The sequence below is a fragment of the Theropithecus gelada genome, chromosome 10, assembly GCF_003255815.1.
Source record: "Theropithecus gelada isolate Dixy chromosome 10, Tgel_1.0, whole genome shotgun sequence".
In the NCBI taxonomy this organism is placed as follows: Eukaryota; Metazoa; Chordata; class Mammalia; order Primates; family Cercopithecidae; genus Theropithecus; species Theropithecus gelada.
The window spans coordinates 32,328,124-32,355,067 of record NC_037678.1 but is presented as its reverse complement, the minus strand read 5'-3'; the positions used below and the strand labels follow the sequence as shown (position 1 = coordinate 32,355,067).

The 26,944-nt window shown below is 50.9% G+C and overlaps 1 protein-coding gene across 2 annotated transcripts in view; it reads right to left on the bottom strand.

Moving 5' to 3' along the window:
* Positions 1 to 26,580, bottom strand: part of DGCR8 (DGCR8, microprocessor complex subunit) — a 31,915-nt gene extending 5,335 nt beyond the window's left edge. The window contains exons 1-10 of one of the 2 annotated variants that reach the window (XM_025398252.1): positions 26,429 to 26,580; positions 20,106 to 21,102; positions 19,479 to 19,638; positions 16,963 to 17,105; positions 16,516 to 16,798; positions 15,156 to 15,353; positions 14,818 to 14,919; positions 13,880 to 13,978; positions 11,351 to 11,433; positions 98 to 198 (exon numbers count right to left, since the gene is read on the bottom strand). In XM_025398252.1, the coding sequence (XP_025254037.1) occupies positions 98 to 198; positions 11,351 to 11,433; positions 13,880 to 13,978; positions 14,818 to 14,919; positions 15,156 to 15,353; positions 16,516 to 16,798; positions 16,963 to 17,105; positions 19,479 to 19,638; positions 20,106 to 20,825 (1,889 nt within the window). In that variant the 5' untranslated portion in view covers positions 20,826 to 21,102; positions 26,429 to 26,580. The remainder of the gene's footprint in view (positions 1 to 97; positions 199 to 11,350; positions 11,434 to 13,879; positions 13,979 to 14,817; positions 14,920 to 15,155; positions 15,354 to 16,515; positions 16,799 to 16,962; positions 17,106 to 19,478; positions 19,639 to 20,105; positions 21,103 to 26,428) is intronic. The other variant, XM_025398253.1, reaches the window with a different exon arrangement.
* Between the last annotated feature and the right edge of the window lie 364 nt (positions 26,581 to 26,944).

Here is a 26,944-nt window from a genome sequence, read left to right as displayed (position 1 = left end):
ATGCCTCTGCCTTAGGACAAACAGCCACGAGAATATGAGACTCCAGAGAGGAGCTCCCCTGACCTGACTCAGGAGGGGAGGCACCCCCCTACCCTACCTTTTAAGGCACTCGTGGAGGATCTGATATGGAGACAACAGTCCAGCCTTGCTGGTCAGCTCGTAGACCCGCGAGTCCTCGATGCTGATGTGGTTAAAATACTACAACACAAAGCAGAGGCTCATGAGTCCCCACCAGGCCCGCCTGCCTCTTCACGGCTGGGCCTGGGGTTGGCTTTCCCCAGATGCTTAATATCTGTTCTTGTGAGCTCGCCTAGCACATCATACCCTCAACTCTGCAAGGAACCCACCGGATATGGGACACGCTCTGTACCTCACCATCCACTTGCCCATCTCCAGAGCCCACAGCACCCTTCCGCCCTGAGCACTGTGGGACAGAGTCTGGCATCCCAAGAGAGCCCCAGGCACATGGCTGGCTGGCCAGGCCCACCTCATCTGGATCTGATTCTGATGGACAAGGCACCTTTCTCAGAACTCTATAAAGATAAAGCACTTTTGAAGAGACGCTTTACTATTGTCACAACTGAGACTACAGGAGAGGGAAAGTCAGCCAGACCCAAAAGCTGGCCTTAAAAGGCCCAGCTCCCCAAAGGCCAAAGCCCCACACAGCCACACAGAGCCCAGCCCCAGGTGGCCCAGCCCAGCGCAGCTTCCAACAGTGCCATCACCCTGGCTCTGCAGCCAACCCAAGAAGACACACAGGAAGGGCAAGAGAGGCATACAGGTAAACAAGTTCCCTAAGTTACACTCGAGGGGATGGGGAGATTCTGCACAGTTGAGGCATAGGGAAGCTGCACTGAGCTGAGGTGTAGAGGCAGCGCCTGCTGTGCCTTCCCCAACTAGGCCTTTGGCTGAAGCTGAGAGCCCCTCCTGGGTGAAAGGAAGACGCCATCCAGCCCACTCTGGAGCATGGACAACCTCCCTGGTGGAGCTGCTGTGACAACATACCACAAACTCAGTGGCTTAGAACAAGAGGTTTATTCTCTCACCATTCTGAAGTCTGAAATTAAGGCCTCAGCAGGGCCATCCTCTTTCAGAAGCCTCCAGGGAGCCTCTGCCAGCTCCTGATGGCCCCGACACCCCTCAGCTATGGCAGCATTGCTCCGATTTTCATGTGGTCTACTAGCCCTGCCCCTCCTCCCTCTTCTTAGAGAAACCAGACACACTTGATCACACTACCACTCTGCTTCAGTGTGATCTCATGTTAACCCAACTAATTCTATCTGTAATCATCCTCTTTCCAAAAAAGACCACATGCTGAAGTACTGGAGATTACCCATCAGCCACACCCTCACAGAGCTTCCCCCACCGGCCCTGTTCTGGAGAGGTCTGCAGGGACCTGGAGCCTGCCTGGCCCATGGGCAGCGAGGAAGCCTAGAATCAAATGATTCACACACCTCGCCGTGCAGGCCCCACAGTGTGGCAAGCCCACTCCACAGGGACGCTGGCCCTACAGACAGGGCAGCGGGCAGCTCCTCTGCCCTTACCACTCCAGTAAGCAGCAAGAAGGCCAACTCGCTGCAACTGCATGGAAGAGGAAGGCACTAGCACTGAGGTTGGCAAGCGAAAAATCCTCACAGTACGGCTTGGCTACGGTCTTCAAATAGGTCTCCAGAAGACACTGCTCCTCTCAAGTGCACAAATCAACGTGGGTCTTTTTCCAGGGAAGGTCACTCACCAAGACATCAGGCCCTGGAACCTCAAGGGCTTGTCAACCAGCCAACCAATTAGCAACGTCTAGTGCTCTCGGCCCACAAGGACCCACATACCCCGTGGCTTCGGGACTGGCCCTAGAGAAGCCGTGGCCGTGGAAGCTAGAGAGCATGCTCAGAAGTTTCTGGCAAAAGACCTAAGCCAGGATGCCCGGCACCAAGCTGCCTGAAGCCATATGTGCTACTGAGGGTTAACCCGCCAGGGACAGGTGGAGGCTCCAGCTCGTGAGGGCAGATGGACGGCAGAAGTGACCTGCAGACAAATCCCTGTTGCTTCTGACAAACAGCACAGGAGAAACCTAAGCAATCAGTGCCTGGGAGATGCCAAAGGACCATGCGGGAGCACCACAGACGCCTGACACCTCTCCATTCCACTATCTAGATGAAATGGACCAATGCCTGGCAAGACACAACTATCTCAGTAGCCTCAACAGCCCTACACCTGTTCAAGAAACTCAACAGTAGTTCAGAGTAGTCGTAGTTATAGTTAGTAGTTCATACAGTAGTAGTTTAAAACTTTCCCACTAGGAAAACTACAGGCCCAAATTTTAAGGAAGAAATGATACCAATTCTACATCTCTCTTGCCCTTCTGAAAAACTCAGGAGGAGGGCTATTTCCCCTTCACTTGACGACACTAACCGTACCATGACATTAACATCCAGAATACAGATGCAGTGGGGAACTAGCAAATTAAAGCCATTAACACACGAAAAGGAATATATACCATGCCCAAGTAGGACTTATTCCAGGAACACATTTTTAAAAAATCAACATAATTAACTATATTGACAAATAAAAGAAGAAAATTGGATACGGAATCTACAGAAAAACTACTAGAATAAGTCAGTATAAATAAAACAAATTCTAGCTCTGTATGCTAGCAATAAACAATCAATCAGAACTAAGGTACTATTCACCACAGTGCCACACATAAAATATTTAACTATAAATCTAGTAGAATATACACAGATGTGATGAAATCTATGTGATCAAAACTGCCGACCACCCATGAAAGATATCAAAGAAGACCTAAATAAATGGACAGATGAACTATGTTTATGATTTGGAAAATTCAATATTGTTAGGATGTCCATTCTCCCCAGATTGATCTACAGGATCAATTCCAATCAAAATGCAGGCTTTTTTTTTTTTTTAAGATGGAGTTTCGCTCTTGTTGCCCAGGCTGGAGTGCAATGGCACAATTTTGGCTCACTGTAACTTCACCTTCCGCCTCCTGGGTTCAAGTGATTCTCCTGCCTCAGCCTCCTGAGTAGCTGGGATTACAGGTGCCCGCCACCACACCCGGCTAATTTTTATATTTAAGTAGAGATGGGGTTTCACCATGTTGGCCAGGCTGGTCTCGAACTCCTAACCTCAGGTAATCCACCCACCTCAGCCTCCCAAAGTGCTGGGATTACAGGTGTGAGCCACCGCACCCAGCCCAGAACTTTTTATGGAAACTGACATACTGTTTCTGAAGTCTACATGGAACAGCAAAGGACCTAGAATAGCCAAAACAATTTTTTGAGAAAGAATAACAAACTCGGAGGATTCCCACTATCTGATTCCAAGACTTCAAGTCATCAGCAAAGTGTGGCATCAGTGAAAGGACACACAGCTCAAGAGACAGTAGAGAACCCCGAAACAGACACACTTCCACGGTCACCTAGTGACTGAGAAAGGTGTGAGGGCAATGCTAACGTAAGCGTGCACCTGCCGCATGGCCCAGCAACCCCAACCCAGGGGTTTACCTGAAGGAAACGAATCTGTCCATCACACGCAGACCTGGACAGCCTTACAGCAGCCTTACTGCCCATCACCAAAACCCAGAAACCTGCCAGTGTCCCTCAAGGGAGAATGGAGAGATGCACTGAGGGGCACAGCCACCTGGTGGCCAGCACTCAGAAGTACAAATGACCACATGACGGATGCATCATACCACACCAAGCCACAGGCCAGGTTCAAAGGCTACCTACCATGTGATTCCACTGAGAGGACATTCAGGATCTGGCAAAACTACAGGGGAAGTTCAGTGCCCACCAGAGGATACAGGTGGCAGAGTTTGGCCAACAAAGGAGCATGTGGGAGTGTACAGAAATGTTCCGCATCTTGATTGCAGTGTTGGTTACATGACTGCATTTGTCAAAACTCATAGTATTGCACGAAAAAGTGAATTTAACTCTATGTAAATTTTAAAATAAGTTGAAAAAAAAAACATTTGGTCACTAATACCTAAATTTAATAGCCACGAAACACCAACCCACAGCTAGCAACAAAATACCAAGAAGAGATCACCACAAGCTTTATGAAAAGGAAATGATGCCAGTTCTGTTCCTTTTTCTCTTTTTAATCAAGTAGCACACATACGTGGCCACCACACCTCACAGGCATCAACCCACCCTCCTGCCACGTCTGCCCCACCTCCGGAGTCCACACGAGGAGGGGATGCCACCCCACGCCCCAGGCTGTCCAGGGGACAGTCCAAGGACAGGTGTTGGCAACTCTGCACAGGCAGCTGGGAGGGGCAGGGGGCAGGAGCACAACCTGAGAGCCTCGCTCAGGAGGACCAGCAAATAGGAACTTCCAGGAACAGGAGACAGCCAACCCTGTCTAAACCCGCGCCCTACCACTGAGGGAAAAGCTACTTTCCCCTCTGACAGATTTTAAAATGGGGACATGACAGATGACATATATACAAATCAGAGGGTCAAAGAGCTTCTCAGGAGGGACACATACAAAAGGCACCCTAAACCAAGGCATGGCATCATAAAAATACATGGTCTTCTCTCAGGTTCCCAGAACAGAGCTCTTAAAACCCTGAGGATTTCCTGAGGCTAAGTTTGTCTGTGATTCAAAACGACCCCACCACAGTGCTTATGCTGAGATGGCTCAGGGTGGGTTCCCTAGAGAGATCAAATGTGTCATTAGAGGGGAGGAACTCTCAGCCCTTCATGAAAAATAAGTTTCGTAAGTAAAATGTTCTTCCTGAGTTCCCTGAGTCCTAGCAAATTTCCAAGCATGAGGAGGGGTCCTGTGCTGGGTGGCGGGGTCCCCATTTGCAGCTGGCACAGGAAGTGGTGGCAGTCCCACAGAACTGAACTCCTTACCTGGGGAGATCTGACGCTAGCTCCAGACAGACTGTAGTGTGGGAGGCCCGGAGGAGGGTGTAGAAAAAGCCCCAGGCAGGCGAGTCTACAGCGGAAGCCACCACATGCCCCACCCCCATGTCCTTCTCCACCTGGGGAAACCTATTCTTTCTCATACTACTTTGCAATATAGTTTCTGAAAAGCTTCTCCACTTCACAGAAGAGCCCCAGAACGGAGGCTGAGAACCTGACTCCCAGCTGGGCCCTCTTCTGGCGCCAGAACCCATAGTGGTTCATGGACATTTCCACCACCCCATAGCAAAGAAAAGGCAGGGCTTTTACTCAAACAGGAAGGTGGCGTGAGACCCATACAACTCAGGCACCATCATCTGCAACAACCCATGCTAAGAGTCTTGGTGGGCAGGGGTCTACGCAAGCGCTTCCCCAGAGGGCCTTGGAAGCCTCCCTGGGAGCCATCTTTCCCACAGTTGGATCACTCAGAAATAAAAGTCAAATGTGGCCAGGCGCAGTGGCTCACACCTGTGATCCCAGCACTTTGGGAGGCCAAGGTGGATGGATCACGAGGTCAAGCGATACAGACTATCCTGGCCAACATGGTGAAATCCTGTCTCTACTAAAAATGCAAAAATTAGCTGGGCATGGTGGCATGCGCCTGTAGTCCCAGCTACTCAGGAGGCCGAGGCAGGAGAATCGCTTGAACCTGGGAGGTGGAGGTTACAGTGAGCGGAGATCGAACCACTGCACTCCAGCCTGGCGACAGAGCGAGACTCCATCTCAAAAAAAAAAGGTACAAATGTGACTCTTCCTGGAGCAGCTAGTACTTGGAGACTGTGCTTGATCCAAGTGCGGCCTGTGATCTGTCTGCCTGTCCACGATGAAGCAGTTACATAAAGCACAGAAAAAATGTAGAAACTTGAGAGCAAGAGGCTGGGTGTGGTGGCTCACGCCTGTAATCCCATCACCCTGGGAGGCTGAAGCAGGAGGACTGCTTGAAGCCAGGAGTTCGAGAAACTTAAGAGCAAGTTAGTACTACCATGGACACTTAACCATATTTTACAACAGCCCCAGTACACAAAGATGACAAAACTTTACAAAACCATAAAGTAGTTCTAGAATGGCTGAATAAGGATCTTCAAAATCTGCTCTCCTCCATCAAAGCAACAAGAACACTAGCAAAAATAGTCAGAATCAATTCTTTCAGAACCCTGGAAACTAAAGAAAGGCTTTCAACAATCCGAGGAGTGTTGATTCAAGAAAGACAATGAGTCTTGCTAAGAACAAGAAGTTGCTGGCATCTTAACTCGCCCCATTCCCAGCCCTTCTCCCCAGCTCTGTGGTAGCCACTCAATGCAGAATGGGTCCTCAAGGCCCCAGGCCCAGAGAACTGTCACTGTTGGGTCTACCTGGCCACTCTCTGGAAAAGCCTCATGGCAGGACTTGTCTTTATTTGACCTCACTCAGTGAAAACAGCCCAGTTCCTCAGAGCATTTGTCAAAAGGAGTCAGTAGCAACTGTTTCACCCTGCAGCTGCCAGAGGCTGGGGCACTAGTTGGGCAAACAAGAGGCTGGCCAAGAACCCGAGAAGGAAAAGTTGGATATGTCCTTGGGCCTCTGAAAGGCTCTAGCGTATGTCTGGAGATGGCTGCATGCAGGCCCAGGAAAACCTCCCAGCTGATTGACCTGGAGGCTCTGTGCAGGTGGCAGACAAAGGCTAAGACAGTTAGCAGCCACCGGAGCACACCAGGTGAGCCCCACAGACCCACAGACCTCAGCACAGGCCGGGAGACTTACTGGCTCAGGGAATTTAAGAAAATCCCTGTCCAGGCCGGGCGCGGTGGCTCACGTCTGTAATCCCAGCACTTTGGGAGGCCGAGACGGGCGGATCACGAGGTCAGGAGATCGAGACCATCCTGGCTAACACGGTGAAACCCCGTCTCTACTAAAAAAATACAAAAATTAGCCAGGCGCAGTGGCGGACGCCTGTAGTCCCAGCTACTCGGGAGGCTGAGGCAGGAGAATGGCGTGAACCCGGGAGGTGGAGCTTGCAGTGAGTGGAGATCACGCCACCGCACTCCAGCCTGGGCGACAGAGCGAGACTGTCTCAAAAAAAAAAAAAACAAAAAAAAAACAAAAGAAAATCCCTGTCCAAGCATCAGGAGACCACTCAGCTAAAGGGCCAGTGTATTCAGTGGCCACAAATCACAAAGAATACACACTTCACAAAATCAATCTAGGAAAGTCACTATTATGAGGCAAACTGTCACCACCAAATTTACATGTTGAAGTTCCTCAGAATGCAACAGTATTTGGAGACAAGGTCTTTACAGAGGTCATCACGTTACAATGAGGTCATTAGGGTGGGGCCTAATCCAGTGAGACAGGTGTCTCTCTAACAAATGGAGAATGTGGAGACCAACATGCACACAGAGAGAAAGGCATACACATGAAGATCGCTATCCTCCACCCACGGAGAAAGGCCTTCTCTTAGCCTTCTGACACTTTCATTTTGGACTTCTGGCTTCCAGAACTTTGAGACTATACATCTCTGTCATTTAAGCCTCCCAGTATGTGATACTTTGTTACAGCATCCCTAGCAGACTGATACAGTCACAAATAGAGAGCAAGGACATATGACAAAAACTATAAACTTAAGGGAGGTGGGGTAATCTGATTTCCAGAGTTGCCATATATTTTAAATGTCCAATTCTCAACAACAACAAAAAATTCTGAGACAAGCAAAGAAATAGGAAAATAGAGACAGCCTATACATGAAGGGAAAGGCAGTTTAATATACACGTTCTCTGAGGACTGGACTTACCAGAAACAGATTTTACATCACCTACAGAAAACATGCTCAAAGGACTAAGAAACCATGTCTAAAGAACTGAAGTATAATGCCAGCACAGTGACTCACGCCTGTCATCTCAACACTTTGGGAGGCTGAGGTGGGCAGATTGCTTGAGCCTAGGAGTTTGAGACCAGCCTGAGCAATATGGCGAAACCCCATCTCTATCCCCAGCAAAAAATACAAATATATATATTTTATATATATAAAAATAATATATATATATATTTTATATATATATATATTTTTTTTTTTTGAGACAGAAGTCTCACTCTGTCACCAGGCTGGAGTGCAGTGGCGCAGTCTCAGCTCACTGCAACCTCCACTTCCTGGGTTCAAGAGATTCTTCTGCCTCAGCCTCCCAGGTAGCTGGGATTACAGGCACCTGCCACCACGCCCAGCTAATTTTTGTATTTTTAGTAGAGATGGGGTTTCACCATGTTGGCCAGGATGGTCTCGATCTCCCAACTTCATGATCCACCCGCCTCAGCCTCCCAAAGTGCTGGGATTACAGGCGTGAGCCACCACGCCCGACCCTATATATATAACTTTTTAAAAAAAGAATTAAAGTATAAAAACAATACATTACCCAATAGAGAATTTCAAAAAAAAGGATAGAAATCATGAAACAGTCACTAGAGGGGTTCACCAGCAGAACCTGAGCCGACAGAAGATAGAGGAGCAAACTTGAAGACAGGGCAACTGAAATAATCCACTCTGAGAGACAGAAAGAAAAAAGAACAGAGAAGAAACAATAGAGCCTCAGAGACCTGTGAGATATCAAGTGTAACAATTTACTGCCCAAGAAAAAGAAGAAAACTTCAAACTACTGAAATCAGGAATGATAGCAAGGGACCATCGCAACCATATAGAAATAAAAAAGGGTCATATGGGGATACTAGGAACAAATATATGCTAATCAATTAGATAATCTATATCGAATGGGAAAAAAATTCCAAAACAGACACAAACTATCAACACTGGCTCAAGAAGAAATAGATAATCACAACAGACCTATAACAAGTAAGATTGAATTAGCAATTAAGTAGCTCTGGACAAAGAAAGGCCTGGGACCAGAAGGTTTCACTGAGCACAGTCTATCAAACATTTAAAAAATGAACACTAATCCTTCACAAACTATCCCACACAACAGAAGAAAGAGGAACATGTTCCAACCATTTTTATGAGGCCAGTATTATCCTGATACCTGCACCTGTTGTTACACTGGACAAAGATATCACAAGAAAACTACAGATCAATATTGCTTATAACTACAAATGCAAAAATCCTTAACAAAATACCAGCAAAATGAATCCAGCAACATATTAAAAAAATCATTATATGTCATGACCAAGTGGGATATATCCTAGGAATGCAAGGTTGGCTCACCATTCAAAAACCAGTATAATACACTATATTACTAAAATAAAAAACAAACAAAAAAAAAATACATGATCATCTGAATAGAAGCAAAAAAACATTGACAAAATCTAACATCCCCAAAAAAACTCTCAGCAAACCAGGAAGAAAAGGAAATTTCCTTATTCTGATAAAAACCTACAGCTGACATAGCACACTAAGTGAAGGAAGCCAGTCACAAAAGACCACATATCATATGATTCCACTGATATGAAATGTCCAGAGTTGGCAGATATATAGAGACAGAAGACAGATTAGTGGCTTTTGGTGGTTGGAGAGAACTAAGAGTGAATGCTAATGGGTATGGAGCTTCTTTTGGGGGTGACGAGATATTCTAAAATTAGGTAGTTATGATGGTTATACAACTCTGAATATACAAAAATCCACTTAGTTATATAATTTAAAAGGTCAAACTTAATAGTATGTAAACAATCTCAATAAAGCTATTATATAAATAAGAATGCAGCCTTCAAAATTTCAGAAGCCCTTGCTACAAATAACCATTTACCCAAAAAGGTTTACAGCTAGTTTTAAATGGTTCTTCATATGGCTGACCCTTGAACAACATGGATTTGAACTGCATGGATTTGAACTGCATGAACAACATGGATTTGAACTGCATGTCCACTTATACAAAAATTTTCTTCTGCCTCTGCCACCCCTGAGACACCAAGGTAAACTCCCCCTCTTCCCACTCCTCCTCAGCTATTCAACATGAAGATGTGGAGGATGAAGACCTTTATGATGTTTCCATTTCAAGAATAGTAAATAAATTTTCTCTTATGATTTTCTTAATAACATTCTTTTCTGTAACTTACTTTAATGTAAGAATACAGTATATATCAGGGGTCCCCAACCCCCAGGCCACGGACAGGTACCAATCCATGGCCTGTTAGGAACCGGGCTGCATAGCAGGACATGAGTGAAGGGGGCGGGGGTGCGGAGTGAATGAGCAAGTGAAGCTTCATCTGTATTTACAGCTGCTCCCCATCACTCATTTTATGCCTGAGCTCTGTCTCCTGTCAGATCAGCAGTAGCATTAGATTCTCACAGGAGTATGAACCCAATTGTGATCGGTGCATTCAAGGGATCTAGGTTGTGCACTCCTTATGCAAATCTAATGCCTGATGATCTGTCACTGTCTCCCATCATCATCAGAGGGAACCATCTAGTTGCAAGAAAACAAGCTCAGGGCTCCCACTGGTTCTACATTATGGCATTGTATAGTTATTTCAATACATATTATAATGTAGCAATAACAGAAATTAAGAGTGCACAATAAATGTGACGTGCTTGAGTCATCCTGAAACCATCCCCGCCCCCCAACACCGTCTGTAGAAAAATTGTCTTCCCTGAAACTGATCCCTGGTGCCAAAAAGGTTGGGGACTACTGTAGTAATATGTACATAACAAAATATGTGTTAACCAATTATTTATGTTATTGGTATGGCTTCTGGTCAAGAGTAGGTTACCAGTAGTTAAGGTTTGGGAGGACTGAAAGTGATGCGTGAATTTTTGACCTCGTGAGAGGCTGGTGCCCCTAACCTCCACATTGCTCAAGGGTCAAGTGTATAAAGAACAATCTAGGGCCGGGCACAGTGGCTCATGTCTGTAATCCCAGAACTTTGGGAGGCTGAAACGAGTGAATCACCAGAGGTCAGGAGTTCGAGACCAGTCTGGCCAACATGGTGAAACCCCATCTCTACTAAAAATACAAAAATTAGCCAGAAATGGTGGCACACACCTGTAATCCCAGCTACTCAGGAAGCTGAGATAAGAGAATCACTTGAACCCGGGAGGTGAAAGTTGCAATAGGGTCAGGATCAAAGTCTGTCACCGCGGAGATGAAAGAAGGCTTCCATCTAAAAAAAAAAAAAAAAAAAAAAAATCTAAATCTTGTAGACTCTGCCTCAAAGATTCATTCCCATCACAAACCTACATGTACCCGACATTTACGGTGCACACTCAATGCTGCAAAACAGAGGACAAAAATCTCTAAGAAAAAGGACATTTTTTCTCTGCCTATACAAAGACAGGCAAGTTTCCTCTTTTATGAAAATACAAACAGAAGAACCTGGAGGCTGGATGACTAACCTGCAGGGCATGGAAGGCATGGGCACAGCCCATGGACACCCCCAACTCACACTAATAGGGCAGGGTAGCCACACTGCACCCGCAGCTCCCAGTAGGGCAGGACCACAACACTCACCTCAAGTTCTTCACTGTCTTTGGGCTTCTCTTCCGAGGTCTGTTTAACAAAGTCAGGGATGAGGATTTCCAGTGTAGCTCGGGCTATGAAAAAAAAGAGCCTGAGGGTAAGGCTTGGGCGCTGCCCTCTTCTCACCATCCTGCAGAGTGAACTGTGCACTGCTGCCTCCCATCCCCACAGCTCAGGGGCTGAGCGAGGGCCCTGAGGAGTGGCAGCACTTCAGAGACAGGGTCAGGACAGGACAGACGAAAAGCCCGTTCTAAAGAAAAGAGACGTGGGGCAGGCTGCCGGAAAGCCTCACAGGCCATACTGGGTATGTGCGCTCTCACCCTGGGGTCCTGGGAGCAGGCAGGGAAGAGCTCAGAGCTGTGTGTTAGGGAACCACTTTGGTGGTACGCGAGAAAACAGCTTCGTGGGCCCTGGACCACACAGGGAGGCCTGAGAGCAGGCTGCTGCAGGCACCTTGACCAGGTGGCAACGGCAGTGGCTGGCGTGGGTGGAGAGATGCAGCCAGGTCTGAGAGACGTTAGAGGGGGCTGCCGGAGGGCAGAGCACAGGCATGGCCACTGGAGTCAGAGGTGCCGTAGCCAATGGCTGATGGCTCCATAGACCCCACAGAGCTATGAGTGCTGGCAAGACATGGAGCCAAGATGTCTATAAGGCAGCCAGAGTCTGGGCAGGGGAAGTAGGTTCCAGCACATGGGGAGGAAAGCGGGTGACCCCGCAAAGGGAAGAGCACACAGCCATGCCCAAGGCATCTCCACCCCCAGACAAGACCCCACTGCAAGTTATCTGTCAAAACCTCCACCACACCCACTTTGTTGAGCTGCAAAAGTCTCTTAGGCAGAATCTCTCTAAGATGGGCAGTAGGTCTTCTGGAAAACGCATGGCCATGACAGATACCTCAAGAATTGACCTGTGGGTGCCAAGGCCTGGTGTACACCCAACACCATCCTACAAGAGGCCAACTAACCCTGACGCTGAGGCAAATGGTTTTTCGTGAAAGAACGTCAACTACCATGAATGCACGGCATGAATGCAAATGGCAAGGGCATGGTACAAAAGGGCAGTGGGTCTTCACCAGGATACACGGCCTTCCCAGAGCTGTGCTGTGCCAGGTGTTCTGTGTGGCTAGGCACAAACATGGAGTGGGAGGACTCAGGAAATAGTGCTGGTAAGAGCCAGCACCACTGGGGGAGGATGCCGACAGCACGCTGGCCCGCTTCTCCTCCCTCCTGGCATGCCCACATGCTGCTCAGTTTAAAAACAAACAAGCACTACAGCGTGTGCCCAGTACAGCCCAGTTGGCTCTAGGCACACCCCTGAATATGTGCAGGGCCAGGACTAGGGAGGGGTATACTGGCCCAGCTGTCACTCAGTAGAGACACCTTCTACTTTTTTTTTTTTTTTTTTTTTTTTGGGCGGGGTCTCGCTCTGTCACCCAGGCTGGAGTGCAGTGGCCGGATCTCAGCTCACTGCAAGCTCCGCCTCCCGGGTTCACGCCATTCTCCTGCCTCAGCCTCCCGAGTAGCTGGGACTACAGGCGCCCGCCACCTCGCCCGGCTAGTTTTTTTGTATTTTTTAATACAGACGGGGTTTCACCGGGTTCGCCAGGATGGTCTCGATCTCCTGACCTTGTGATCCGCCCGTCTCGGCCTCCCAAAGTGCTGGGATTACAGGCTTGAGCCACCGCGCCCGGCCGACACCTTCTACTTTTATTCTTTTTTTTTTTTTTTTTGAGACGGAGTCTCGCTCTGTCGCCCAGGCTGGAGTGCAGCGGCGTGATCTCAGCTCACTGCAAGCTCCGCCTCCCGGGTTCACGCCATTCTCCTGCCTCAGCCTCCCGAGTAGCCGGGACTACAGGTGCCCGCCACGTCGCCCGGCTAGTTTTTTGTATTTTTTTTAGTAGAGACGGGGTTTCACCGTGTTAGCCAGGATGGTCTCAATCTCCTGACCTCATGATCCGCCAGTCTCGGCCTCCCAAAGTGCTGGGATTACAGGTTTGAGCCACCGTGCCCGGCCTTTTTTTTTTTTAGACAGAGTCTCGCACTGTCGCCCAGGCTGGAGTGCAGTGGTGCAATCTCAGCTTACCACAGCTCTGCCTCGCTGGTTCATGCCATGCTTCTGCCTCAGCTTCCTGAGTAGCTGGGACTACAGGTGCCCGCCACCACGCTCAGCTAATTTTTTGTATTTTTAGTAGAGATAGGATTTCACCATGTTAGCTAGGATTGTCTCGATCTCCTGACCTCGTGATCCACCCGCCTTGGCCTCCCAAAGTGCTGGGATTACAGGTGTGAGCCACCGCATCTGGCTGAGGCCTTCTACTTTTAAATCTCACATTTTACTCTATTTGAGCCTTTTCCAATGAGCATGTAATTTTAAAAACCAAAGTAGATGATTACATAAATAAAATAAACATGCCCTACCCACACCTGCCACTTGTCACCACTGCTCAGCCCCTCCCTAACCAAGCAGCAAGGCAGACACAGCAGGCAGCACGTATCTTTGACACCCAAGCAAGCATATTACCAGCTTTATTCTTCGCAAGTTTTTTGCTGCTTGCAGTTCCAGATCCGTAAGTCACACCATCAATGGTCACCGAGGCACCAAAAGGCTCACTTGGGTTCTCTTAAAATTAAAATTACTTGTTTTAAAACATACTAGTCAAGACATTAAAAGCGTGTAGACAGTCTGCCCACAGCAACAGACAAGGCGCAGTCAGGGGCTGTCCCTGAAGAGAGTCAGCCTGTGTTTGACTGCAGAGACCTGGGGCTCCCTGGGACTGGAGATGGGCAGCAGACAGGCAGCAGCAAAGGGCATAGCTGGGAAAGTGGAGGGAAATGGGGCACATGGGAGATGGTGAGCCAGAGGGGCGGCAGAAGGCTGAGGGGCAGAGCCTCCTATGACAGGGACTGAGGTCTATGAAAGACGGACACAGGACTGTCGGAATGGGAAAGCACAAGATGTTGCTTGCCAAAGAAACACCACCCCAAAGGATGAGTGACCCCCAGCCTCCAGCTTCCAAGGGGAAGACAGAGTGGTCTTCACAAAGGTGTGTGATGAGGGCGCCCAAGGAAAACAGAGCTGGTGGGAAATGCATGCCCAAGGACCCTTCAGACACCCAGGGCACCAGGAGACCAGGGAAAGGACCCAGTGCACAGTGGGGAGGACTTGCTTGCAATAAGGCTGTCCATGACAACACAGGATCAAAAACCAGCAAAGCAGATGGGGCAGGACAAAAGGAAGGTGGGGAGAGGGGACAGACTGGAAGGGGAAAGCAGAGCCACCCACTCGGACGGGGCGCGGCTCCAGGAAACCAGCCACCCATCTGCAGCACCTTGCTCTCTACCTTCCCTTCCCTCCCATCCCAGTAGAGGAGGGCTAGTGGTCAGCGCCTGCCTCCCTAGCCCTGACTGAAGTGACACCTTGTGATTCTTTAGGACTGACATGGGGAAGGTTAGACTTACCACATTCAAAGAAATTATAGACAGGGCGGACCTTGAGGACACGCTGCATGTACTCGTGCAGGATGCAGACCTCGGACTTCCCATTGGGGTTAATGACAAACTCTGTGACAAAAAGGATCATCTCAGCAAGTGTGAAGCAGTGCCACAAGCCAGCACACAGCTTCCTGTTACCATGTCAGTAACTAGGGGCTCACCACCATGAATGTGGCAGACCCCTGCATTCATGGGATAAACATAAGCTTTGAATGAAATGCAACTCAGAAAACATGCCCTCAACACATCACATTAGAAATAAAAACAGAATCAGTCTGCTGATGTTAAAACGCAGAGGCTTATACCTTTCTTTGTGGGTGCATCTTGCACTGATAAAGTAATGAGCTTCTGATTGGCCGGCAAAATGGGCCTCTCAGACTCCGCCTGCTTCCGCTTCATTTCCCGATTGAATTGCCGCCGCTCAGCCCAAGTCCTGAATTTCTTCACAGTAACTTGCTCAAAATCAAAACGCTTCTCCAGGTAGCTTCGAAATTCCTCGAGATCTGTCCCAGATTTACCAGAGAACCAAATTACTTAACTTCCAACATAGGAGTCAGGTTCTCACAGCCCAGTGCGTGGGGCAGGCCCAGGTCACGTTACACTATTTCCCTTCCCCGTCCCTTTCAAAGGGGAGGGAAGCAAAGAATGAAGCCCTCCCTACAGCAGCTCAGATTATTCTGGCAGGTCCCTTCCGGATGAATTTCTGAGACGTTCTTTTACTTCATTTGGGGCAAGAAGAATATAAAAATAAAAAGGAAAAAAGAAAGCTTAAAAAAGTCAGATGGCCTTCGGGACCTCCTCCCTGCATCAAAACAGGTGCCAGAATGCCAGCAGCACCCGGGCTCCATGCGCCTGCCACCTCTGACCACCTCTTTTCCTTCTGGCCATCCTGGCCACCTCTGTAGTCAGCAACACACCCAGGCAGCTCCCTGCACAGGGTCTCGCATTTGTCACATTTCCTCCCGGGCCACTTTCCCATCCTTGGCAAGAGCCCCCATCACAGGCTCTTCTAGGGCACCCCACACTCCACGGAGTTATGAGACAGGCTGGGTAGTGATGTACAGACAAACAGAAACCTAGAAAATGGAAAGTGCTCTTTGAAAGTAATCCAGCAGGTGGGTTCACAGAGACCTGCCGCACCTGAAGAGAGAACTAAGACTTAAATGGTGGGACTAGGCTAAAAGACATGGAAGAGAGAATGGGAAACACCAGTATACATCCAACAAGCAATTGCAGGATTGAAGAGGGAACTGTCCACAAAATGGTGACAGTTTCCCAACACTGAGTCATGGATTAAAGAGGCTCATTGAGCTCATCAAGATAAATCAAAACAATGCCACATGAGCACATCCTACTGAAAAAGCAAGACTTAGGGAAAGATCATACAAACAACCAAAGAGAAAAGGGCCCACTGCCAATGCCAGCAGCCATCTCCCCAGCAGCCTCAGCCATGCAGGCCCTGCAGAGCCCAGGGACAGGAGCCTAGGGTGCTGCGCCCAGGCAGGTTCTTGCAAGGACAGAAAGACAAGCCTTTCAGCCACATCAACAGTGGAGGTGCGCAGCCCCTTGCTGACAAGTACAACTAGGAACAATGATGACCTTCATTAGAAAAACAAAGCTCATGGGTCCCAGGAGGCAAGAAGGGAAGAGTCCTTCAAAACTCACCAACAGATTCGTCTTTGCACACCTCGACTTTGGCCTTCACCTGCCCCAGGGCCCCAGGGGCTGCCTCAGCCCCTAGTGGGTCTTTCTCATCTGGGGGCCCCGGGTCTGCACCCATAGAGTCAGGCTCATCCAGGTGAAACTCCAGCTCTGCAGATCGGCTCAGAGGCTTGACAGGGGACACATCCCCACTAGGGGTGAGGTCACTGCTTTGCTCCCGTTCCTCGTTGTCCTTCATTTTCTTATAATGCAGACAAGGGATGCTACTCAAAGGAGGGTCGTGTTTCTGTGGATAGTGAAATTGCAATATGGATTACAAGGACAACCCGAGAGTCTGAAACTCTGATGCCTTTCACCGGCCTCTGCTTGACTGTGGTGCCGTGTGGGGGGATGTGCACATTTTGGTCTGAGAACTTACAAGCCTAAAGTCACGACTGATGCCTCCCCTACCCGTATGCTTCCCGTTCCCAAGAAGTATGGCCTGGACCAGGTGACCACCCGAGACTCTCTGTGTAGGTACACTGGGACTCCAGAGTTATGGAATGTCATGATCCACCCGTCGGGCAGTGGTTCTGTAGGTGGGCGGCCACGACCTGCACAGGAAGACAAGAACATCCTATAATCACTGTAAAAACATTTGGAATTGTTGTCACAGCACCTCCTGCACAAGAAATTGTTGGGTACTATGCATGTGTTTATCTGGATCTTCACAAAGAATCGAAGTTCCTCTTTCCTTCCTCACTGCTATGCCTCTAGGCCTAGGACAGATAGCATGCGGCCTGAGGTGGGAATTTACACATGTCAAACCAGTACATGAAGGAGCACAGAACAGGTCCATGCAAGATACAAGTCCCAGCCTCAGCTCCTGCCTCCACATCTGGTAAGCACTATAGACACTGGACTCCTCTCCTGTCTGCCTGGCTGTGGCCAGAGGCGCCTTGGGGCTGGGTGAGCTTTACTAATAAACTGCATGGCTGTCAGCCACTGCTCCCAGGGACCAGGTGACAAGTCTTCATTGTAACTGAGCTGCACTCTCAGCAGCATACAAACACTGCTTCAAATGATTCCGTTTCTAAGTCAGTTAAATGCACTACTCCCAACCCCTTCTTTGCTTTATAGGCAGTTGTGAGGAAGAGGTTTACGACTTATCAACTTGACACCTGCCACCAGGCCTGACTGCTGGGAAGAGCATAAGGCAAAGATGTAACTAAAACTTAACTTTCTCACAGGTATTGGGAACAAATCAAAAACTTAGAAAGACCAGCCTAGGCAACACAACAAGACCCCGACTCTACAAAAACCTTTTAAAAATTATCCAGACATGGCCACACACACCTACAGTCCCAGCTACTTGGGAGGCTGAGGGGATAGGATCACTTGAGCCTGGGAGGCTAAGGCTGCAGTGAGCTATGATCATGCCACTGCACTCCAACCTGGGTAACAGCAAGACCCCACCTCAAAAAAAAAAAAAATTAGAAAACAGAAGAAAGCAAATTAAATCTTAAAAAATATACATAAGGGGAAAAAGGGCCAGTGACTCTCAGGGCCAGGTTCCCACCAAGTGGCCCTGACCCTGGACCTGACACCTGCACCCAGGTCACCATCAGGTGATGATCCAGGAAGGGAGTGTTAAAGGTCGGAGTGCACGCACACTGCGGGGGTGCTCTCCCCACGGAGTCAGGCCCAGATGGAGCTGCCTCCTGCCAGCTTTGGGCTAAGTCAGGAAAAGAAGCAAAGTGAATAAGGAGCCAGGCAAGAGACGGGCCACGGGTCCGCTGGGGCTGCTCCTCTGTGACTGTGAGTGGACACAAAGCTGGCCCAGCCACCTGAGGGAGGGATCACATGCAGCTGTCCATCTGTGAGCGTCCAGGCATCCAGGCCAGAATGGCTGCTGACCTGTGAGCTGTGCAGGACGAACATGGGTTTACCTTCTGAATGAGCCTGCTGAAACTGCAGCACCAAACCAGCCTCCTAGAGGCCCGGAGGTCAAGCCTCCTGTCCCCAGCCCCAGAAGCTGAAGCCCCAGGTTTACCCTGCCTGCAACCTTCTGGCCCAAAAGCCCTCCTGCTTAACTGCTACCAACACGACATAGGCAGCAACATGTGGCACCTGGCATGGCTGACTTGTCCCCTCAATGGCCCAAGGAGGATGGCCATATGCCACCCGCCCCTTGCTTTGCTCCCAGTTGCACCCTGCCACCTTCTGCACCCCAGCCCTCAGCCTGGGGTCTCACCTGTGAGCATGAGTCCCCGTGCATCTCTTTAGTCCCTCTACCGAGTCCCACATCTCCACCAAGACCCTCACAGGTGCCTCCAAGCCACCAACTCCAACTCCCCCAACACCTGCACCACATCGATGACAGAGCCTCACAGTGCAACTCTGGGTGCCTCCCAAGTGCTCTCCCCACTGCCCTCAACTCAAAGTTGAGGAAGTGCCACATCTACCAGGGCACTTCCACCCTGCCCACCTGAAGTACACGTACCATGTGTGGCCCAGAAGCCATGTTGTTAAACAAAAATCAGGTAACACCACTTGCTTCTGGTGGCTTCCTGTGACACTTGGTACAGAACCAGAACCTGGACCACAACTATCACCTGCCATCTCACTGTGCACCCACCTCTGCCCTTGGCCTCCACACCCTTCAGCTGACGGTCATGCTGGCTCCTGGCATGCACCAACATCTCCTCCTGACCCCCTCAGAAGTCCCCTCCTATTCCTCTGCACAGTGTCTGCTGCTCTGTGGTTTCCATAGCACACACCAGGATCTGAATCTGGGTCATGCACCAGGATGTCCTTGCATCCTTACATCCTGTGTTTCCCTCCTCAGACATGACTGTCCTGTCCTCAAACATGCCTCCACCCAGCCCACTACCTGGCACCAGAGCTCTCTCAAAGCATTTCTGCTAAGGAGGCAACCACCCTTCCACTGCCCCGGAACACCCACCACTTCTGACCCACCCACGTACTTTTGAGCACTGTTTTAATCTTGGTCATCATCGGCTGCACACTCGTCTCTCCATCGGACGGATGGTCGCTGTCTCCGCCATATTTTTCCTCTGTTCGCCTCTTTTTGGGGGCACAAAGGCCTTCTTCCAGCAGAGCATCCACATCATTGTCAAAGTCATCCTGCAAAACACGCTGTTCAGACACCAGAGCCCCTGGCGCTCATGCTCCTGCACCAGGAGAGCTCAACAGCATTCCTGAGGACACAGAAAGGAGGTGCTCTCACGGGGCCTAGATGTGCCCTTAGGGTGCATGATCATCTGAAAAACAAACGGGATGAAGCTACCAGCTGACACCAACACACCTGGTCCAGGGGCACACACTGCCAAGGAGTGTCTCAGCAGCACCTGTTGCCTCAGGTGCTGGATCAGGGGTGCAAGGCCTATCCATGGGCCAAACTTTTCATTAGGAAAGTTTAAAAATGTGGACTCCTTACATCTTTCTCTTCTCCACATTAACATTATTCCACCTCAGAGACGATTTTGGTTTTTTTTCTTTTTTAATTTCCCTGCTTTCAAAAGATGCTGCAATTTCCAAATCTCTCTTTGGGTTTTGCTAAGAGCCCTCTAAAGGAGGGGCTGCCAACATACCTCGTAGGGGAAATTCAAGGCCTCTTCATCCACTCTGTCTCTCTGAACGATTGCTTTAGCCGTGAACCCGCCTGCTCCTTCTTCATCTAGCTCCAAATTGTCAGTAAAATCTTCTAACTCATCGAGCACTGCATACTCCACTCTCTTTTCCTGATCCAGCTCATTCTCCTCATCCTTCTTATCAGCACTCTCACCCCCTATGCCTACCCCGTCACCAACACTCCCGCCAAAGGGACAAGCATGCACGTCCCCAATGACAGGGCTAAGGAGCAGACCGCACTCCGCCCGCACGTCACGCTCTGCTCCTGTGTACAGCACCTTCCTGTCCTTACTCCTGCAGCTCTCGGTAAAGCTCACGCTAATCTTTACATCCTTAAGCAACTTAAGGTCAGGGGAGAACTTCCGGACCGCAGGTGCGTGCCGGGCGGTGCGCGGGCTGTGGCCACTACAGTTCGGGTCTATGAGGAGGCGGCCCTTAGAGAAGGATCCTTTGGAGAGAAGAGAAGCTCCGTAGAAGTTGAAGGGGTCCTCGGCAGGGAGTTCGGACTGTCCATCACCACCAGAGCCAACGTCCATTACCTCTGCACCACTGGACGTTTGCAGGGGAGGTGGTGGAGACTGCTCACGGGGCAGCGCTTGGAAGGGGCGAGCTCGGCTCTCCATCACCGCTTCTCCTGCGGGCCCACACGGGAGCGGAGAGGGGCTCTCATCTGTCTCCATATTAAAAGCGCTTAAGACTAGTTTACAAGACCAGAGTTTTACAAGCCCTCACATAAATCTACACAGCTAACATGCAAAAGTCCGCTGAGACCCAGGCGCGTCCTGCCGCGCTGTGCGCTGGCGGCTTAGTCAAGCTGGCCACATTGCTCTTTTCATTAATGTAGACAGCTTTTAGAACCACTGCCTCAATTATTGGAAATCACAATGCACTCAGCTTAAGTGATTGGCGACTAAGCGAGTCTGTCTTCATGCCGGAGTGGCACCTTTCTTCTTCTACCTGCAAAGAAATTTAAAAATATCATCACAAAATGACAGAAACCTTCCACTCCCCTGGTACCAAGTTAAAAGTCAAGCACTATTAACAGCACAGTAAAGGGCTTCAAATAATATTCCCTAAGAGGACCTTTAAGGCATCAGAACAAATTAACCTTACTTTTTTTCTTCAGAACCTGAATTATAACTTAAGTCCAAAGTTAAATATTTTGTTAACTGCCCACTTTAATTCCTACTTCAGAAACACAAAAACTATATAATCATAAGGCTCAAAAAATATTTTAAAAATTTACACTAAACCCCACCACAGCATTCTTCTAACTCAGATAAGCAAGCATGCGGTGGGAGGCACCCTTTCTGGAACACACAGAAGGCACGTGGCCTCCCTCAGGCCACTAGAGCACAGCAATCCACTCACCTGAAAGGGCTGGGTCAGTCAGAGGGCGAGCGCGAGACCCTCAGCTCAACTCTGCGGCACTAGGGGCCTCAGAGGCATGGCCAGGCGCTCTGCTACTCAGGGACCCCAGGGCTCTCCTGGGCCCACAGGGTAGCACGTGGACGGGGACAGTGATGCAGCGTGCTGAGGTCACCAGAGGTGGCAGCATAGTTCTGTTCCCGATGGAGGAGAGGGGTGGGTGGCTGTGGGGAAGGGACCTGCCAGGATTTGGGGTGGGGAGCCACAAGAGACAGCTGGAGCCGAGGCACAGAGGGGCCTGGGTGCCATCTGCAGCCTGTTCCGCCCTAGGGACAATAAGGAGCCACTGAAGGTGAAGCGACTCTCATGCCACAAGTAGGTTTCTGCTTGAGAGGGGAGACCCACAGCTGTGCCAGGCAGAAGCAACTGCACCCGAGGCACAGGGACAGTCCTCCAGGCCAGAGGACAAAGGTGTAAAAGAGGCCCAGGCAATGGGCCAAGAACAGTGTCACAGAACTGACCGCACTTGTTGACCCAGTGGAGGTGGAGAGCAGAGAAAAGAGGGAACTAAAGACAAGGAAGGACACCCAAATTCCAGCATGCAGGCAGGAGCCTGGCGAGGAGAATGGAGGGGACCTCCAGGCAGGCTCTGAAGGTGCCGAGGCCACAACTCTGGAGCCATGACTGGCCCAGATACGGAAGGCCAAGATGCACTGAGGAGGTAGTCGCCAAACCCACAGGAGGAAGGCCGCCCCGAGATGAGGGTTAAGGAAGAAACTGTAGGAAGCCTTACTACAGAGGAAGCATGAAGAAAGCGACAACATGCAGCAGGGAAGATGGGTCTGAGGGGGCAGCCAGAAAACCTTGCATCGGAGCAGGAGGAGCACATGCAGACACACGCACATGCACACTCCCAGAACGTGCACAGGAACACGCATGCATGCACATGCGTGCACACCAGTAAAGATGCACACATGCAAACCGCACTGCATGACATAACATCCTCCCAAGATTCCCAGAAAGAACAGGAGATGCAGACATCACGCATTTAACAAGGGATAGGGCATGGTGGCTGTACTTCGAAGAGGACACGACATGAAAACCAGAGACTAGTTTAGGTTTACTCAATACATTGAACAACTATCCACTGGCAATCTACTCTGAGGAACGCACTACATGAACAAGAGACAAGGTTACAGGGCCTGGACACACTGGCAGGGCAATGACCACTGTGCTGTCACCCCATTTCCTGGATTCTAGGATGTCCTAACATTTCTGAATCCAATGGGAATTTCACACAGTACATCTCGAAAGATGTGTCCATCAAAGGTGCTAAGGATCCAAGAAACACAGCACATAACTGACTATAATCCAGGAAACACAGCACATAACTGACTATAAAGTGCCGAAGACGTTCAGGAGGCTGTGGGCGGCAACCAAGTAGGCATGAGGAACACTAAGTGGGGTGAGGTCAGTCTCCTGACAACCAAGAAAGACCATTTCAGAGAACAGACCAAGGGGTCAATGCGCCCAGTGCCACAGATTACCAGACACCTCAGAACCTGGCAGTCCCATGGAGACCCTGGTGAGTCAATCCGTGATTCTGGGACACAAAAAGCTACATGAAGAAGCTACAGGGAGCAGGGGATTAGAGACCAACAGTATGGTGGAATGGGGAAGCCTGCTACCACAGAAGGCAAAGCAGCAGCTAGAGTAGACATTCCAAGCAAAGGTGCTAATAGGAGCTGAGCAGCGGCCCTGAAGAAATGCACAGCAGGGAAGCCTGGCGCCGTGCAAGTGAGTGAGCTCCTTGGGAAAGCAGGAAACCTGCCCGGTCCCAGAGCTCAGTGGTGGGCAGTCCTGGTCAAGTTCCTTCCTCCCCTCTACAAGCTTTCTCCATTCTTCACACACACACACCATCCTAGATGCTGCAGACACAAAGTGGACAAAACCCTGCTCTACAGAGCTCACATTTTAGTGGGGGTGATGGACCGCTAACAACTAAGAAGAGTATGTACACTGTCACATGCCAAGAAGTATTCAAGCAAAAACAAAACAAGAAAAGCGCCTGAAGAAGGGGAGGCAGTTTTAGGAAGGAGGATCCAAGAAGGCCTCATGACCTGTGTCCACGTGAAGGCAGAGGAGTAAGCCAGGTGGGTAACAGGGCTGGGAGGAGGGGAAGTTCCAGGTGACACTAAGAGGAAAACCAGAGGGCCGGGGTCAGGAATGTGGTGTGGCCAGCTGGGGCAGTGTGCTGAGGGAATGTGACAGTGGGCCAGGTCCATGAGGGCAGATGGATCAGGGCTGGTCCTCCGAGGCTGCTGCCAGGACTTTGGCTTTTAGTGAGAGAGATGGGCCACCGGAAAGGAAGGCCCACGCAGTGGCATCAGCTGATTCCAGGATAGCGGTGGCAACCAACCCTCAGCCAGGCCCTGTTCTAAGCACTTTTAAGCATTTTAACTCACCCAGTTCTCACATAGCACTATGAAAGAAAGGTTCACTCATGTGCTCAAGGTCGCACAGCTAGGAAGCGATGGAACTGCTTTACAAGCAGGCAAGCTGGCTTGCATCTACACCACCTCTGTTTTATACCATCTTATGGTTGAAAAGAATCACTCTGGGCCGGGTGCGGTGGCTCACGCCTGTAATCCCAGCACTTTGGGAGGCCGAGGCAGGTGGATCACAAGGTCAGGAGATCAAGACCATCCTGGCTAACATGTTAAACCCCATCTCTACTAAAAAAACAAAAAATTAGCCGGGCATGGTGGTGGGTGCCTATAGTCCCAGCTACTCAGGAGGCTGAGGCAGGAGAATGGCATGAACCCAGGAGGCGGAGATTGCAGTGAGCGGAGTTTGCGCCACTGTACTCCAGCCTGGGCAACAAAGTGAGATTCCATCTCAAAAAAAAAAAAAAAAAAGGGTCACTCTGTGTCCTGGCATAGTGGCTCACGCCTGTAATCCCAGGGCTTTGGGAGGCTGAGGCAGGCAGATCATTTGAGGTCAGGAGTTTGAGACTAGCCCGGCCAACATGGTGAAACCCCGTCTCTACTAAAAATACAAAAATCAGCTGGGCGTGGTGGTTGTGGAAGCCTGCAGTCCCAGCTACTTGGGAGGCTGAGGCAGGAAAATCACTTGAACCCGGGAGGCAGAAGTTGCGTGAGCTGAGATCGCACCACTGCACTCCAGTCTGGGCGACAGGGCAAGATTCTGTCTTAAAAAAAAAAAAAAAAAAAAAGAAGAGGAAGAAGAATCACTCTGTGTCCAGAAAAACTATAGGTGGTGGATGGGGAGTGAGGACCAAAGGTGACAGTAAAGAGAATTAGAGGTTCACCAGGTAGGCTGGGCCAGGATGTTAACCTGGAGGTGGTGGAAAACGGTCTGTGCTTAGAAATAGAAGGTGAGTTGACAGGGCCTCCTGTCAACTGCATGAAGTTGTAAGAAAAAGAGGAATCAAAGGGACTTTAGACAGGCCAAGGAATGTTTTGGCATGGGTGAAGATTTGAGTTTGGTTTGGATATGGCTATTTGGCGCCAGAGTAACACATGGAGATACAGAAGAGGTGGCCAGAAACACCAGGCTGGAGCCTAGAAGGGAGGCCAGGGCTGGAGCTGTTAAGATGTCAAGGAAAGTTGGCATTAAAGCCAGGAGGCTGGATGACATCACAAAGGAGGGGGCTACAACAACAGAGTCTAAGACTGGGCAAGCCAGCCAGAAAGCACATTTCCTACCCCAAGGTCGTGGTGAGACTACAAAACAACCCCTGGGAAGTGCTCCACACGGTGCCTGGCCGCAAAGGGCTCAAAGGGGAGCTCTCCGCCCATAGGCCTCCCCACTGCTCCAGCTGACCAAACACCGGATGCAAACCCTGCCTTGCCAACAGGACCATCAGACAGGAATGGGCTCACGGCAAGCTCCCCTGGACCCCTGGCACGGAGAGAAAACCCATACACTTGGACAGCACCCTTCTTCCTAGTCCACTTGCTGTGCTGGCTAACCGAGGCACTGGCCGCGACGGGCCAGCACCAGTGCCAGCGCCATGGATGCTGCTTTTTGGTCAAGTCTCTCCCGCTGCAGCCTCCCGCCCAACCCAGCGGCAGTATGACCTCATCCGTTCCTTTTGTCATCCTCCAACAGGCCTCACATCCCGCACTTAGAGGCAACACTGGGTACCCCGCGCTGGCCATTCACTCCCTTTTGTGAGTGAAGGCCTGCAGCAGGGTTTGGGCCACACCCACAGCCAGGAGTCTAGTCTGGCCAGGAAATAGTGGATCCTCGCCTGGTGGTTGGCCTCGAACAGTAGACAGCCATAGACGGGACTGCCGTACAGGAACACGGTACATGCAAGCATGCAAAAAGGCAAATCAGACTCCTGCCACAAGAAAGCCAAGTCCATCGGTTGACACCAGACAGGCATCACTGTCAACAGGTTGCCACCTTCCATTTATTTCCGCCATGCTCATTGTTACAATAAAACCGTATCCCAATTATCTACGTGACACTCAACCCGTGAGCATTTGGTGGACAAAAAGACTTAGGCGACTTCTTGGATTTCCCAAACTGTGTTAACGCCAGCAGGGTCCCAGGCGAGCACTGTCCCTGTCCACACCTTTCCCGCCTGAAGGCGATGCTAGGGCTTCGGGCCCGCGGGGAGAGGAGCCTCTTTATCCCGGCGGACAGCGACCAGAGTCGGCAACGCCTGGGCCCGGGGCCAGCCCCCCAGCCCCGGAGGGGTCCCCACCCCGCGCTCTCCACCGCCCGCGGCCATGTTGCCTCACAAAGGCCGGGCTCCGCGCCCCGGCCCCGCCCCACCCGCGGCCTCGGTCCCGGAGGGAGGCGGGAGGGAAGGGCGCGCCCTCGCGCAGGCCGCGGCGCCCGCCCGCCCGCCCGCGGGGCGCTCCTCGCGCCCCGCACCTACCTGAGGCGCCCGCGGGCTACCCGAGCCGCCCGCAGCCAGACCACAGCCGGGAGAGCCTCACCGACCGACCGCCGCAGCCATCTGGAAAGCCTGTCCAGGCCCTCCGGTCGCCGGGACCAGCCTGCCGCGCCGGGCGAGCGGAGGGCGGACCTTCGCGGCGCGCGGCCAATCCCCGCACGCGGCCGCCCCGCATTGGGGGAGCCGCGGAGCGGGCTGCGGAGGCCGCCAATCGGTGGCGCGTAGCGCGCGCGTCCGCGGCGCGCGGCCCAATAGCGCGGCCGCGCGGGCGGGACGAGACCCCCCCAGGCCGCTGTCGCGCTAACAGTCGCTGCCCGGGCGGGGCTCGCCGGACGGAGGGCGGCAGCCGCGAGGAGCGACGGGAACGGGAAATGCCGGGAATGCCGGGAGCGGGGGAGCGCGGGAAGCGCGGGGAGCGCCGGGAATGCCGGGAACAGGGAGCGCGGGGTAAGCCGGGAGCGGACGTGCAGACGGGCCACCTTCAGTGGAGACTGCAAA